This window comes from Lepisosteus platostomus, chromosome 26, assembly GCF_059453375.1.
Source record: "Lepisosteus platostomus isolate fLepPlt1 chromosome 26, fLepPlt1.hap1, whole genome shotgun sequence".
NCBI lineage: Eukaryota > Metazoa > Chordata > Actinopteri > Semionotiformes > Lepisosteidae > Lepisosteus > Lepisosteus platostomus.
The window spans coordinates 4,171,859-4,188,704 of NC_142636.1; the positions used below are offsets into that span (position 1 = coordinate 4,171,859).

Here is a 16,846-nt window from a genome sequence, read left to right on the forward strand (position 1 = left end):
AGAAGCAGAACTATAACATATTGGTGCCACATCCATGCTTGACAGTAGTTGGGGTTCTGTGATGTTGACTGTGTGATGGCAGTATATTGGGTTTGAATCAGACGTGACACTTTGGTTTTAAAATAATAATAAATAACTCCATATTTAAAATATAATACATCATTTTAATAATCCTGTTTTTGTTTTATCTATCCAAGAAATCTTTTGCCACTTCTGTGCTTGTTAAAAACCCATGTTGAATTTGAAATGTTTCTGTGGAGTGACGAGAATGTTAATCACACATTGTCTCCAGAATAGCTGATAGCATAACAAACACCACTTCTATCAAATCACCTAAAAACAAAAAATTCTGAATTGGATTATTGAGTCATTAAAATACAGCTATATATGCACATACAATGAGTGATGTGTGCGTGATATACAGTACCTCCTCATGCTTTGTGACCTTTATTCTGTTCTTAATTCTCATGCAGAGCTCTGTACACCACTATAGATGTATTTAAAATCCACAGTGGTTACATATACAAGGTATTGTGCATGTTAAATGGTCTTCTGGAGGCTTTGCTGTTGCAGAAATTATATTTAAAAGAATGCAAAAAGTAACTGGTCACAGTGAACTACTGTAGGTATGCCACGTGATCTACAAGAATGAAGATTATATAAATAAAACAAACTCATCACAAGTAGTCCTTGCTATGAGCAGCAGTCACATAGTGTTGTGGTTGCCGCTATTAAATTTAGAACCTAAAAGAAATGTAAAATGCTCAGTTGAAAAGGAAGAATGTCTGAGTGAAGATTCTAAAAACTGAATATTTTGTTCAGTGCTGATGCACACCTGTTCCTGTTCCATTTTTACAGACTCGTAAATCTCAAATCAAGGTCCTGAGATGTGAAGGAGTTTTTGGCATGGCGTATAAAATAAAATTTAAATAATGTCATCTCTAAGTGAATTCGGCATTGTCAATTTAAACAGTGTGTTCTAGTTGATCAAGCAGTGTTAGAAACTGAAGGCCTTTATGTTCTGTGAAAACAAGTGGGTACAGTGTAGGATGATCAGCCTCGGCACTTCTTTTCCATGCCATTACGGGATTTTGAATTTTAAATCCAGTAAATTACGGAATTAATTCTTAATCTCATGATTAAGGTGGCATGAAAATACTGAATATAATAAGGATTAGGTGGAGCCGAATGGAAGTGAGAGAGGAGTTTAAAATGAGAAGGCTATATGCCAGATATGCCAAGATTAACCACATCTGGTTTAGAAAAGCCTAAAGAGATGAGAATCATTAGTTCATAACAAGATGTGAGCAATGGAATCAGGTGACTTGGAGATGCACAGTCACTGTCTGTGGAGAATAGCAGTGATACTGGTATAGCAGGACCTTTCTTTAGGGTGCAGAGTGAATGGCAGCTCTGAGGAGAGACAGACCTCTACCAGGACTTCTCTTTACTCTCTGTTATTAGTTGATGAATTGAGGAACTAAAGGAAATAAAATCCCTGCATTTATGTTGTTTTTCAAGATACCAAAAGATAAGACCACAAATCAAAAGGAGTTGGTGACTCTATTTCTATTTATTTTTATTGGAACATTAAATGTACTGTACTGTATATACCTGTGTCTGAACTATATGTTGTGAACGTATCTCAAGCCAGTTACAGTATTCTTAATGGACATTTATTTCCCTAAGTCATTTATCTATAAGTTGCATTATTTAGGAAAGTAACATGGACTTATAATGGGACACTATTAAACAAGCACTCTCACTTTTGGTATGTTACCGCTTTATTCCATTAATTCTTATTGGTAAAGCCTCCTGCTTTATGTTGCATGGGCATAGCTTCAGTTCTTACAGTCCCAAACCCTGCATATTTACATAAACGTTATGGGGAAAAATTATCTTTGGTACATTGTTTTGCTATAAGTTGAGACTTTATAGTCCCTAACACTGCTGTATAGTAGGGTTATATACATGTACAAGTGACCCCAGTTATTGGTTTGACAATTGTTACCAAAATATTTGAATGATATTCCCAAAATAAATGTTGTGGTTTGTAAGAACATGATGAATATAGCTGTAATCTCCTTTGTTGTTATTTTTTTGTCATTTTTTAAAGGTCTTTTTGCCCATATTTTGTTATGTTATCAGCATGACATCACAATATCATCCATTGCCTTCACAGATAGCCCTGGCAGAGTTCTGTCCTGGTTTAAGGATCCAAGTGTTCAGAACACCACCACACTTCTGCTAAGTAATGATGGTGATATTCTATACGTTGGGGCCCGGGACGCACTGCTCTCATTGAATGTCAGTCAGCCAGGTGTCATGACAGTGGTGAAAAAGGTAAGAGAGGAGACATTTTGGATATGTGCTTTTCCAGTCATAATAATATTTTTTTGGAGGGTGAATGAAAGGTTTTTGCTATGGAAGGTATCTGATCACTTTAAAAAAATTGTCACTGCCTGTAGCTGCACTACTTCTGTTGTATCTCATGCTTGTTTATTCAGCTGCTTGAGTTATTTGGGATTCTGCAACTTTCTTCCTTCTATTCATATCTATTGATACTCTCACTCGCATTTATGAAACATACTTTTCCACCAGAATGATTCTTGGTCCAGCACATACTGTAGTATGTCCTTTAATCCAAAAGATTGCAAAGTAGTATAAGACCAGGCCTTTTACTGAGTGTGCTGTGAATGGAAGAGAAAGCTGATGTAAGTAATCTTACAAGAAGTATGCAGACTTGGGTAACAGCTAATTATATCATCCTCTCTGGTTTGGTGTATAGAAATGAACAACGAAAAAGAAATTCAATTCAGGCTGTAAAAATACTGTACTTATGTAATGGTGTGTCTTCACCACAGACATCAGTGAATCAGTAGAATCAGTGTTAGAATGTATTCCGTCATGACACATTCTGTCAGTTATCGCCAAGTCATGGCGGGTTTCTTCTCGGTTCTCTGTTTTCCTCCCACAGTCAAAAAACATTAATTTTATTTAATTAATAAATTAGATTCCTGGAAAAGTGGCAAAGCGGTGTGTGTGTCTGTTGGTAAGAAAAATTAATGGATGCTTTGGAAATCGATGAATATAATATGAATATACTTGTTTTTTCTGCTATTTGATCATTGTTTTATTTTTCTGTTCTGTTCTGTTACAGGATTCATGTACTATATTTCTTATTTTAGTACCTTTGTAACATTAATTTTATAATTGTTGTTCTGCCTGTTTAGCCTAGCATCTTACAGCTAACCATTTAAATATCTGAAAGTGTAAAGTTAGAATTTTTCAGGAACACGCAAACAGGAGCAAAAAATTCAAAGATCCATTCAGAGATTGACATATTGACAAGTTAAATGATTTTTTGTATTATAAATTGGTGTCAAAAGCAGATAAAAGCACAAAGGTCCAAACCCACACGTCTTCAGAATGTTCAGAATCAGTCCACAACAGATATTTCATAACCGAAGATCTGTTGCTATCTAGACTTTGAAAATCTCCATTTGAGTTCTGTTTTTTTAGAAAGGAAAGTGGAGTTCCAAAGTACTTGTTTCAGCATGTAAATGAAATCAGTCACAGTATTGTGCAACAGCCTGCCAGAAGCAACTATCTTTGACTATATTTATATATTTTAACTAAATTTATTTGGATAAATCTGTAGATTTATAGAAAGGCTTATTGACTATAGGTTCTAAGGACAAACTTCAGGAGTGTGATTTGTGCATGTTGTTTTTGTCTTCTTCGTAGGCTACATGCTAATTGCATTATACTGTACATAGTACAGAGATAGTTCAATTAGCAATCTTCCCCACCAGGCACCTTCCCCTGCAACAGAACTTGCTGCATCACCTGCAAATACATATCTAACAACATGCTCATTCAGGGCCCCCCAGGTCAATTCCGGATCACCCAGACAATATCCTGTGTCTCCAGCAACCTTATTTACTGTATCTCTTGCAAAAAAATGCCCAGCTATCTACATTGGGGAAACTGGAAGGAGACTAGGAGACTGCTTCAGAGAACATGTTAGGGCTGTGAAGATTAAAGCTTTCTCCAAGCCCATAGTTTCTCATTTCACCTCAGACAGCCGTGATCACCTCAGACTGATCTCTGTTCTCAAAGAGGGGTTTCTCAACTCCGAGAGCAGAAACACAAAAGAAAGGAAACTCATCCTGAAACTTGGTTCACACCTCCCCCCTTCTCTCAATGACAGACTTATTTTCGTGTAATCTTCTCTATTCTCATGCAGGGTCTGACTTCACACATTCTCCACCCCTCTCCAATTTGCACTTCCTGAGTGGCCTCTCTGCCTCTCCCCTCTCCCTCCTCCTCCACGTTTCCAGCTTTTGTTCTTCTGTGCTATTTAATCTTTGCCATCTACCCTGTCTTTCTCACACCTGAGGAAGGCTCCCAAGCTGAAACGTTGTGTTTCCTTTCTTTTCTTTTCAGCATGGAATTTACACGTTACTTGTTCCTTTGCATAGTACAGAGATTACAAAACAGTCATAAGACCGGGTCACACCACCTTACTTTCTTCCCTGACCCAAATGATAGCTTCTGGTCCAGCTGTGTGTAGAGTGTGTAGCCCTCACTGAGTCTGTGGATTGGGCAGTCCTCTAGGATGTGTACCTACTACCAACATACTAGTACATTAAAACGAACTAATACATTAGTTTATAATGTATTTCACTTCTTTTGCCCCAGATGGAAAATTTGCTTTGCAAGTAAAAGACATAGAACAATACATAATAAATTTAATACAACATGAACCCATTAACAAATAAAAACATGCATGCATAAGATGAGCAAAAACAAGTTAGCATCTTAAGTAATCTTCACAATTTACTAAAAAAACAAATTGGGTTAATCAGTGTTTAAGATGGATACTATCATGATGTATCTAGATATAAAGTATACTGTACATCTACACACTAGATGTATTACACACATAAAAAGAGCGCTGTTTTCTCAGGAAGAACAATCTCTGTTGGCTCTTCTTACACATGGGACACATCTTTTCCTCAGAGCTAGCCTGTAATCAACAATAGTGCCAAGATATTTGTAAATGTTAACAATTTCAATTTCTTGCTCCTCAGTGACTGTTGTTTTTGCAGTTGGTGATTACTTTCTATAATCAATGACCATATCTTTGGTTTTCAACACATTGAAGGAAGCTGTTACACCATTCAACAAAATACTCCATCACAGGCCCATGATGTTTGCTTCTTGCAAGAGACTGACCATGACAGTCATCAAGAAACATAATGATGTGTTTATATTTAAAAGTGTTTTCTACATCTGTCTGTATAAAGAATGTACTTTTACAATCATGTAAACAACCAGGGAAACTCAAAATAGTGAAATTAAATATATTAGTTGCTGTGAGATGGGCTGATTCCCATCCAGGGTGTACCCTGCCTTGTACCTGTTTTTTTGTGAGATAGACTCAGCTCCCTGCAACCCTGAATTTGATGTTTAAATTTTTTAAAGATAAACATCTTGAGAACATCTTAATCTCTATCACCACGCGCACAAATTAATAATAATAATAATAATAATAATAATAATAATAATAATAATTGCTTACACTTATATAGTGCTTTTCTGGACACTCCACTCAAAGCGCTTTACAGGTAATGGGGACTCCCCTCCACCACCACCAAATATATTGTGCTTTAGTCCCACTTTGTGATAGAGATTAAGATGTTCTTAATTCTCTGTATACTAACAATGTGAAGAAAACACTGCATGCTGGAAACAGTCAGTTCCTAGTGCCTGATATTAAACTTTTTTTTTCATGTTTTTTGTTGCAGGTGAACTGGACCACATTTAATAAGAAACTTGAAGAATGCTCAAAAAAAGGGAAAAAAGAAGAGGTAAGACTGCGTGTGGTGAATAACAGAGATTACATATTTTTATTGTGAAAAATGTGTTCAGAATCTAATATCTGGCCTGTATCAAAAGTTGTATTATCTACATTAATCTAGAAACATCTACATAGTCAAATTAAGTCACACCTGTCCACACTGGGTTTCTGAACCAATAATACCATAGCTGAAATAAAATGTGCTGTATAAAACGACTGAGCTTTTCTTGTACATTTTCTAACAAAAAATAGCTTTGAAAGCTGGTTTAAAAAGGGAGTGTCAGCAACACTGTCAAGCCTTACTGAGGTGTGATGGGCAGTACACCTAAAAACTGTAGAACAGTTCCCACTATAAAGTATTGTGCCCAGCACATTCCTGATGTTTGTCAAATTATTATACAGATCCAGCCATTCAAAATACGCAGGGGATACTGCAGTAATTCGCAGTGCATGGGCTGTGAAGTACTGCTGTTTTTTTTTGGGTTGAAATAGGGCTGTATTCCTTTGTAAAACTGCCAGGTGAAGCAGTGAAAGCTTAACGTGGCATGTGAATCATTTGAGCTGTCGCTAGAAAATGCCTGGTTTCAATTCCCGGTTAATGCTGAATGACAGTCTTTTTCCAGTTAAAGAATTTAAGTTGTATACTGTTAAGAGTTTTTATAATTTTAAACTGTGTATTACAGCATGTCAAACATTAAACTGATTAAAAAGTACAGTAGGTATATTGTAAAAAAAAAGCAAGATTGCTCAGTTGGACAAAAGAACACAACAGTATTCCACTGTCTTCATAAATATTTTATGCATCAAAGTCTTTAACTTGGTGACTTACAGTGGGTTATGGTTTTAACTTGCATGTTCTAACATTATAAAGTTTATAAACCGTACTTCAATAAAAAATTATAACGTTTTATCCTTTTCTAAGAATATGTAGTAAGAACACCATTTGCTGTTATTGTAAAAAAAAAAGTTGATTTAATACCAGTTGATAGTTATATTAATCAGGAGTCATGTAACTAAGCAGCTAAAATATCACAGGTGGACATTTTTGAAACATTTTGACATTCGTTTTTTTTTTTTACTTTTATTGTCTTTATAGTGGTAATGGGCAGTGGACTGTCATATGGTGCGCTGCACCCAGGTGGTTTAATGCCCGATCAGAGAATTACTTTCGGTTTGTTTCTTACATACAGTAGTCGAATATATAATAGTCCACCATTATAGCTTATTGTGAACACAATGTGTCTCTTTCAGGTTTACATCCGAATTGAGAAAATCTATATTTTGTCTTAATCCAAATTTCAGTAGCCAGTAATCAGCCAACAATTTAACTTTAAATTTAAAACTTTAACCCGTATATTATACTGTACAGTACTGCGCAATCCAAAGACTTACTTTGGAAGGCTTTTTCTGGCCAAATTGGCTTATTTTAATTGATTAAGGATTTCTTCACGGAATTTAAGTTAAACAAAAGAGGGAAGAAGGGTTATTTTTACAATTGCCAGTAACCGGAGAACAGCTTATCAATATGTTAAAATGAAGACGTGTTACACCTTTGAGCCAGTGACTCTTTGTTGTTTATTAATGTACACAGTCTAGATGCCACCGTTCTTGTCACACGAACAAGAATCAGCAATCGCTTTTTAAACTCCGAGATCCTGACTGATTTGACTCTGTATTCTCCTCAATTAGCTGAAACGGAAAAATTAAATCGTACAGTAGTTAAATTTATTGGAGGGAGCTCTGTTTTATTAACAGATACAATGACTCAAACCTGTGTCGTACAGTGATATAGACGTGGGTAATGTCACCCCCATTAAACAATGTTTTCACCGCGCTTATCCTGCTAAACTAGAAGCGTTGCAGAAGGTGCTATACTGTACATTATTTACTGGAGTGTAGTTTGTTTCATTGAAGAAAGTCTGTGAAGTCCCCTTGTTAATTGGTACCAAACATTGATGGGACGTCACAGTTCTGTACAGATTACAGAAAAGCGAACGCTGAAATTCCACTGGACATCGTATGTATTGTTTAACCATAAGCAAGGACAGATGCGCTGTTCCCTTTTGTAATAGGGTTATTCCCTGGAAATTAGACACAAGACGGGCTTTGTTGGACAATGTTGTTTGGCTCTGGGGGAATTTTTCTGTAAACTGAAGAGTTATAGAGGAGACACATTGTACTGTATATTGCCTCTATTTTACACTTGTAAGAACATTCTAATGTTAATGCGATACAGACGATATTAATAATATTAATAATGAGTGACCAAGGACGAGCTGTAAACTGAAGAGTCTTGTCTTTTTTAGCTTGGAATTTAGCCTTGTGATCCTTTTGGTTATATTTTTTTACATCGCTGGATGTGGTTACCAGCACAGTGACGTCACCGCCCTTCCCTGTGAATAGCAGGAACCGCAGCTTTCCCTTTGGCTCAAGTAGCTCCCCTGTTGAGTGACGCCGGAGGCCCGGGTTCGAGTCCCCAGCGGTGGGGGCGCATACCCACGTGAACCCGAGAGCGCTACAATACTATGAATGAGTCCTTGAGGCATATCGTACCTTGAGGCAAATTTCAGAATTATAAAGAAGAAACCTTTGATGAGTTTGCACGAGAGGAAAAAGGTACCTTTTCAGAAGTCATGTACTGCACAAAGTAAAGTAGGTGAATTTGACAAACAGCTGATATTGCTTAAATACTGTAATTTAAAATCTGTCTGACTTTACTGTAGCTCTCATGTAAGCAGAAAGTCACCATGCTCTTATAAGCGGTTCTGTTAGCAGAGTTTGAGTTAACACACTGCACCCCTTTGAATTGATTTTTATCACCTTTATTACCTTTGCCTGTCTGGGGTGTGGGGCTGTATCTCTTCCTCAGTTTAATATCTAATACGTCCCCAGTAAACCGAGAGACTAAAGCCCACTATCGCTAAAACATCTGCCTTGTGACATTTCTCAGACCGCTCCAGAGTAACATCCTCTTAACTGAAAACCGCGATGGACTCCACAATCACCCGCAAAACTAACTGTAGTACCGTAATCCCTGTAATACAAAGCACCACTACAAACTAAAACAAATACATATACACAAAAAATCACATTCTTCCCTTAAAACCAGACATTTAAACCAGCAATTACTTGGCTAAAGCTGCATCAGTGACTATTGGGAATGTGTATTGATGGAGAGTGAAATTAAAGCCCACTTCCCTCCCCCCTGCTGCGAGGTGGTAATGCGCTAGCTGGCTGGCACTAAACAATCCCTCATTTCCGAGTATCCAGGAGATGGTCTGGAGGTTCATTCAGTCATCTTATTATCTGCTGATCTGGTTCACACCACAGGGATAGGGGAAAATTTGATTTTCGAAACACATGTTGCGTTTACACAATTAAAGTGTTTAAAACATTTAATTTAAAAGTAAAAAAAAAAACTTCACAAATATTCTAAGCTGATCACAAGGAAGAAAAATCACCCATTTTTTGCGCATAAAAGGTGTTTTTAACGATCTAAACCTGTTTTTTTATGGCTTTTAAAGACATGCAATGTCTGATTTAGGCTGGGACACGTTATTGTTCTTATTTTTGATTTTCTTTAAAAATTGAGGGAATTAGTTGCCCATCATGCCATACAATATTATTTTACATTTTTTATGTTTTTGAGAAACTTCTGAATGTTTCGACTGATTATTGCGTTATGAACCCACTTACACCTGGCATCCCCTTTATTGACACTAAGGTTTCTAAAAATGCAACCAGGTACAAGACTTTGTTTAAATAAAAGCTGTGAAAATTGCAATCTTTAAAATGCCTGTGGTTTGAAGGCTCTGTCATTTTTTGCAAAGTTATTGACATCTGAAACATTGTGTATCGTAAATAGGCATTTTAATAAGAAAGCAAAGGTTATGAAAACCGGAAAAAACAAATGACTGCAGAAGATACAAGAAGTTTGACATTATTATTTACTATTAATACATTAATACTGTTTATAATGATCAGATACATTAGTACAGTTTCAGTGGTCTTTTTAATACCACTTTGTTATTCTCGCTTATAATTATTTCATTTTAAGGTTTTTAACTGTTTTTACTCCCACTGTATACAGTATATATGTTTGCCCTTTCATGTTGTTTATATAATTTAACTTTGGACACGTTGTGATATTTAGAAATACCAAAATATTCTTACCTAATCAACTTTCTTAAAGCAAGTCTACGCTGTTTAAGTCAGAGGAAAGAATATTGTAGCGTCCACTACAAAGCTACCTTCCCCACCCCCAGAAGCACTGTTAAGAACTGCAAGCTGTAAATAGTAGAAGGAGGGACTTGTGTCTAGGTTCTAGGTATTGGGGTTTCACCAGCCATTCAGGGGACTGTAATGGGGTATTGGTCAGTAATGTCAATAATGGGGCGAGAACCAGCCTAGTCGTAGGCTTGGCTGGCTTGAGGGCCTGCCGAAAGGGCAAAGTTTCCATTCATTCTCCTTGGCTGTTGCCTTTGTGTTTTAATGAAGCTTGAGTTATAGCAGACCACTTCGCCTCTTCATTCTCCCCATCAGCGCCTATAGCTTCAGTGTTTTAGTTTTATGCACCATGAATGAAATGATGTCAAATGATGTCACACATTGAAAACGAGACAGTTTGGCGGCGATGTCCATGCCTCCCTGCAGCAGTCTATTGTCGTTAGTGATGCACAGGTCGGCTTTTTTTTTACCCGAAGCCGGTCCATTAGAAATTACACCAAACGATATTCGAACATTCACTTGATCAACATTTATTGAAACAGCATATCTAAATTTCTTGTTTTAAACAAACTAAAGTAGCCTAGTTTTGTGACTGTCATTTTCTAAAAAGTGATTCACAATCGATGCAGATAACGTAACCTTTGCTTTTTTTTCCTGTTGTGCTAACTAGCTCGGCAAACTTTGCTCAGCTGGCTCATTTGTCCCTCTCTCTTCTTTATTTTTATCTCGCTGTTTTCAGTGTCAGTGATTGTACTTTTCTTTTTTTCCAGACAGAGTGTATAAATGTCATCAGAGTTCTGCTGTTCCTCAATGATACCCATATCTATGCCTGCGGAACATATGCATTCAGTCCAACCTGCACCTACATTGTGAGTTGCCTGTCTTTTGTCTTAATTTAAATAACCCTGTGTTTATTGGAATATTCTTGTTTGTACAAATTTAAACTAGCTTTTAAGGATATAAGGATCAGATGCTTAACTCAGAGCACACTACTCCTAATTCTCCATATCTACCTCACAAACATTCTAGGGTCTCAGAAAATAAACATTTCTTGTTTTTAATTTTAATTATTTTTTTTTTTAGAATAAAATAAGAAGATACATCAGATGACCTGACAAAATATAGTGCATGGTCATGAGACATAGCTCTGCCTCTGCCCCTGCCTGTATCTCTATCTCTGCCACCGTCCCTGTCTCTGCACACACAGCTCTACTTCCTAGTCAGCAGAGAGCTGTGCCGTGCTAAAGACCAGCTCTCTACACTGGCAGTTTTACACAGTCACACTCTCCCTCATCCACGTGGGGTTTCCCATATCCAGAAGACATGGTAACATAAAGGGCTGAACAGAGTCTGAAACACAGGAAACAGGAAAATCCTGGGAGTGAAGCAGACTCCCTCATGCTGAGATGGGCTGAAGCCATTGTCTTTAAAATATGTCACTTGTTGTTACGCGTAACTGGTTTGGAATAGCCAGTTTTGTGTTTCACATCTTGCATATAGGCAGACTCCTCCGACTTGCCCCCCTGTAATCCACCTATCTCTTTCCACGTCTAAGGCTGCGCAGCCCCACACCACCTATAGACAATGTCCCTGTCACCTTATTGGTGCATTGGATTGGAATTTCTGGTGCAGAGCAATGGCTGCCACCATGGTATATCAACACCACTGAGTTACAACAGCAACCTAGTTTCTCTTAGAGATCTCTTATCCTAAACTAAACTGAGCAGCAGTTTTCATCTGATCTCTTCCAGGATACAAAGACCTTCTCTTTTGTGAATGATGGCAGCGGTACACAGATTACTGAGGACGGCAGAAGTCGATGTCCTTATGATCCCTATCAGAAACACACAGCTATCATTGTTGGTAAGCTTTCCAATAATCACTTAGAAACTATGAGAATGTATTGGTCTTTTATTAACAGAAAATCATTCTAAAAGTTTGCTTTAAGATAACATGGTATTTAAAAAAATGTTACACTTATATAGCGCTTTTCTGGACACTCCACTCACAGCACTTTACAGGTCATGGGGACTCCCCTCCACCACCACCAATGTGCAGCCCCACCTGGATGATGCAACAGCAGTCAGAGTGCACAAGTCTGCTCCCACACACCAGCTCTCAGAACTGAAGCCAGTTCAGAGATGGGGATTATTGGGAGGCTATGATTGGTAAAGGCCAGAGGGAAATTTGGCAAGGACACCAGGGTAACACTCCTACTCATTTTGTGATAGCATTTGGTATTTTTACCAAATATTTGCCATGATATTTTTAATTAATATGGAGAGTCAGGATCTCAGTTTTATGTCTCATCTGAAGGACTGCACCTTATTTAAAGTATAGTGTCCCCGTCACTATATTGGGACATTAAAACCAACACAGACTGTGGGGTGAGTGCCCCCTACTGGTCCTACTAACACCTCTTCCAGCAGCAGCCTTAGCTTTCCCAGGATGTCACCCATCCAGGTACTGGCCAGACTCACACTGCTTAGCTTCAGTGGGCTACCTGTTGCAGGATGATATAGCTACCAATTAAGAACTACTAATGAATAACATTGAGCCTCTGCAGAGGAATTGTGCAGTATGTGTGTTTAACACTCAGTAGTAGTTAATTTTAGCATTAAATAGAAAGACAAGCACCATCTTGTATCACAGTTATAGAAATTAATGCAAATCTATATTGCAATACTTATACAATAAAACACTGCAAAAAGTGCAAATACTACTTAATCCAGCAGCCATATCACCCTGCAACTCACAACTGGCAACCCACTGAAACTAAGCAGGTGTGAGCCTGGTCAGTACCTGGATGGGAGACCTCCTGGGAAAAACTAAAGGTTGCTGCTGGAAGTGGTGTTAGTGGGGCCAGCAGAGGGTGCTCACCCTGCGGTCCATGTGGGTCCTAATGCTCCAGTAAAGTGACGGGGACACTATACTGTAAAAACAGGTGCCGTCCTTCGGATGAGATGTAAAACTGAGGTCCTGACTCTCTGTGGTCATTAAAATCCCAGGGTGTTTCTCGAAAAGAGTAGGGGTGTAACCCTGGCGTCCTGGCCAAACTTCCCATTGGCCCTTACCAATCATGGCCTCCTAATAATCCCCCTCTATGAATTGACTACGTTACTCTGCTCTCCTCCCCACTGAGAGCTGATGTGTGGTGAGCGTTCTGGCGCACTATGGCTGCCGTCGCATCATCCAGGTGGATGCTGCACATTGGTGGTGGTGGACGGGAGTCCCCATTACCTGTAAAGCGCTTTGAGTGGAGTGTCCAGAAAAGCGCTATATAAGTGTAAGTAATTATTATTATTATTACCTGAGGGAATAATTAACTGATTGGCTTATGGTATGAAGAAAATAATAAAGTTAAAAAAAGACTGGAGGCCATCTGGCCATCAGCATTGTTTGATTTTAAGTGGCTAATTGAGGATCTTATTGATCCATTTCTTCAGAGAAGCCACGGTATCAGCATCAACAGCATGGCTAAGTGGCTTCTTCCAGACTTCCATTACCCTTAAAAAGTAAAAAGCACCTCCTGCTCTTGTTTTGAAATGCACTTATCCTCTATTTAATTTGTTACTGTTGAGTCTGAAGAGATCCATTAAATTGACTTTATCAATGCCTTTGAGGATTTTGAATACTTGAACGAGGGGCTTCTTGTATGGTATCGAACTTTTTGTTCTATACTAAAAGTTTCAATTCTTCTTGTAAGACTAAATCTATTACGTTCTGTTGAGCTCAAGAATTTACCTGTTTGCCCATTTTTGATCCAATTCCATTTAATAAAATTCTTACATACTGTAACGTGGTTGTCAAATCTCTAAACAATATTTTAAATGGGGTCATAATGCTCTCAAGAACATCAGAATTTAATTTCTTCTGACCCAAACATGTGATTCCAGTTGTCGCTTGGATGTAGTCTGGTAAATTCAAGATGTCTCTGTGGTTCTTCTTTAGAAGAAACTTTACAATATGGCCATGTATGCCACACTTACAGTAAGTAGGTGATAGTGTATGGCAGTTTTCTACACTTTATATCCTGAGGATGCCTTTTTTGTTGTTTTTCAAGTTGCAGTTGCCTCCAGAACTACTTGACAAGTTACACTGAAGTCCTCTTGCTGGCAAGGATGCTTTACACCAATAGTCTTAACATTCTTGATAATGGACACTACAGTGAAATGCCGTGTTTCAGGATTTTGTGGATTCACTTTATAGTCATCTCACAACTTGTGGAGGCCAAGGACCCTTCACAGAACCTTAAACACTAACCTTAAACATGGTGATTCATGAGACAGATACCCCTTTACCAATAGAAAGATAGCATGGGACATCTGCACCTAAAACCCTTCTTGTCTTCGGCAGTTAAGTGACAGACAGACTGATCCTGATCTAAATAAACCTACCCAATGGTTGTCCTCCGGGATAAAATAAGCAGCAATGTAATTAGACCTCAAATCAGTTGATCCTGTATTGGCTTGTCCACTCTTTACTGTCTTCTTTATTACTGGTGGGTCAGCACTGCAACAACCGAGAATAATTCTCCTTATTTTTGCTAAGCTATTCAAAGACCTCTTTTTCGTTTCTCACCAAAACAGTTTAATATTTCCTTAATCGCAGGAATCTCACCCTAGGATAGTCTCTCACTACTGATAAGAATGTAAGGGTCTAAGATGACAATTTCCGTCTACTCTCTGAGTCTTTAAATAGCCAATTGATTTGCTTGCTTGATAATCTGGAGAAAATGTAGGTGTTTTTTCATCTTTGGAGTATCTCAATGCCGCCCTCTGGTGGCTCAACCCAGTTTATACACTCCAAATCTGTCTGCTCTGTAACAGTTGCTGTTAAATATCTTCAGTGTTACCTCATTTTATACGCCAGACCACCACCTTCAGAGATGTCTATATAGTTAAAAAAAGGCTAACATTGCCCTACTAAAGAGCAGAATGTTATTCTAGATTTGTTCTTGAATTGTATTTAAAGGAATAATAATATAGAAGTGTCTGGAATATTTCTAGAAGCATACATGTGACAGTTGTGTTATCAGTCCCTCCATTTCTAAACCGCTTAATCCAATGGAAAAAAACTTAAGCATAACCTGAAAATGAATTAGCACAAGACAGGATACAACCTTAACAGGATGCCAGTCCATTTCAGAGCTCACACAGATGCAAACACACTCACACCAGGACCAATTTTCCCAGAATCCAATTCACCTACTAGTATGTCTTTTGGAGTATGTCTTTGAATATTGGGATAATGAACAAAATTCACACAGCACCCCAGGAACTGAACCCAGGACCCCAGTGCAGCAAGACAGCTATGCTATTCACAGTGCCACCATGCCACCTACAGTACACATCTGTTCTATGCAACTCAGTTACTTATTTTAAAGACTTTACTCCATGCAATGCTATTTAAGAGATGTTTTACAATTTACAGAATTTAGACTTTGCAGTCTATTCTGTATTGATACCATTTGCATCCTGTCTCATCCTATGTTTTGTAAGCTGCCTGATTCCTTCATAGAGTGCATTTCTGAAATGTAAATCTTGGACTCTATCTCTACACTTTCAAAATAGACTTCAAACAATACACTGTTATAATCATATTTCTGTTTTTCTATTGGTTCTGAAAGCCATGTTTTCCCTGTTCTTATCTAGACCCTTTCAAATGAGTAGATCAATACAATGCTTTTCAAAGGTGCTGTGACAATATGAATAAGAAAGATGTTACTAACCATTTTTGTTCATTGCGATTGTGATTCCAATTGGCTATTCCTAGTGTGTGTGAGGAAAATTCAAGTCTTCTGTGAAAAGCACTGATCGTATCTCTTTTATTTTTGAGGTGATTAAGTCCTTGTGTTTAGATCTTGCTAAAGGCTTCCAAATGGCTTTTCATACACATCCTTCATCTGCCCCTGAAGGGCAGCTGGCCTTGTGCACTAGCACCCCACAATACAGCAGATCAGGCCCTTACACAACACTGCTGTAGTTATATGACAAAAGGATTTTCCTGCATACAGCAGGTATCCCACTGATATGTATCCTTACCTTAAACTGAAGGTACAAAAGGTTTGGTCAATTAATTTAGACTTTCATAGGTATCATTCTAGATTCCTTTTAGTTTACTCACTGTTCATCATTAATGTAAGTGGCTAAAGACTAACCTGGAAAATTCTTGCAGGTTTATGGTTTAGTTCACTTTCTAAGTGAGACTTAGAAGATAATATGTACTGTGCTATTATAAAATATTGTTATGTATTATACTGTAATATTATATTTTATATAAGTAAATGGTGTCCACATATAACATTATGTTTGGAAGAAAAACATATTTGGACATCTTTTTATTTTTTTAGCAAAAACATATGTAAATAACAAAGGTGCAACTAAGGTGTTTGCAGAACTGGGGAGGTTTCTGGAGTTTGTACTGTATATTTGTATGTTCCTTCCACTCCAAAGCTGGTAGGTTAATTGGCTTCTGGGAAAATTGGCCCTACTGTAGGTGTGACTGTGAGTGTGAGTGTGAGTTTGTGTCTGTTTGTTCCCTGCGATGGACTTGCATCCTGTCCAGGGTGTGACCTGCCTTGCACCTATTGCTTGCTGGGATAGGTTCTAGCTTCCCCGCAACACTCAAAAAATGCATTGATGGACTGAGATGTTTTTGATTCAGTTTGCTAGAACTGGATGGTGTGTTACAAAAAGCCACTGGGCTAAACTTGACGTGCAAGTAGCTATACACAATCTGATCTCTCCAGCG

The 16,846-nt window shown here is 37.9% G+C and overlaps 1 protein-coding gene across 3 annotated transcripts in view; it reads left to right on the top strand.

Moving 5' to 3' along the window:
- Positions 1 to 16,846, top strand: part of sema4ab (sema domain, immunoglobulin domain (Ig), transmembrane domain (TM) and short cytoplasmic domain, (semaphorin) 4Ab) — an 80,217-nt gene that overhangs the window by 50,149 nt on the left and 13,222 nt on the right. For all 3 annotated transcript variants that reach the window (XM_088620366.1, XM_088620365.1, XM_088620367.1), the window contains exons 3-6: positions 2,183 to 2,343; positions 5,814 to 5,876; positions 10,864 to 10,962; positions 11,845 to 11,956. In XM_088620366.1, the coding sequence (XP_088476492.1) occupies positions 2,183 to 2,343; positions 5,814 to 5,876; positions 10,864 to 10,962; positions 11,845 to 11,956 (435 nt within the window). The remainder of the gene's footprint in view (positions 1 to 2,182; positions 2,344 to 5,813; positions 5,877 to 10,863; positions 10,963 to 11,844; positions 11,957 to 16,846) is intronic.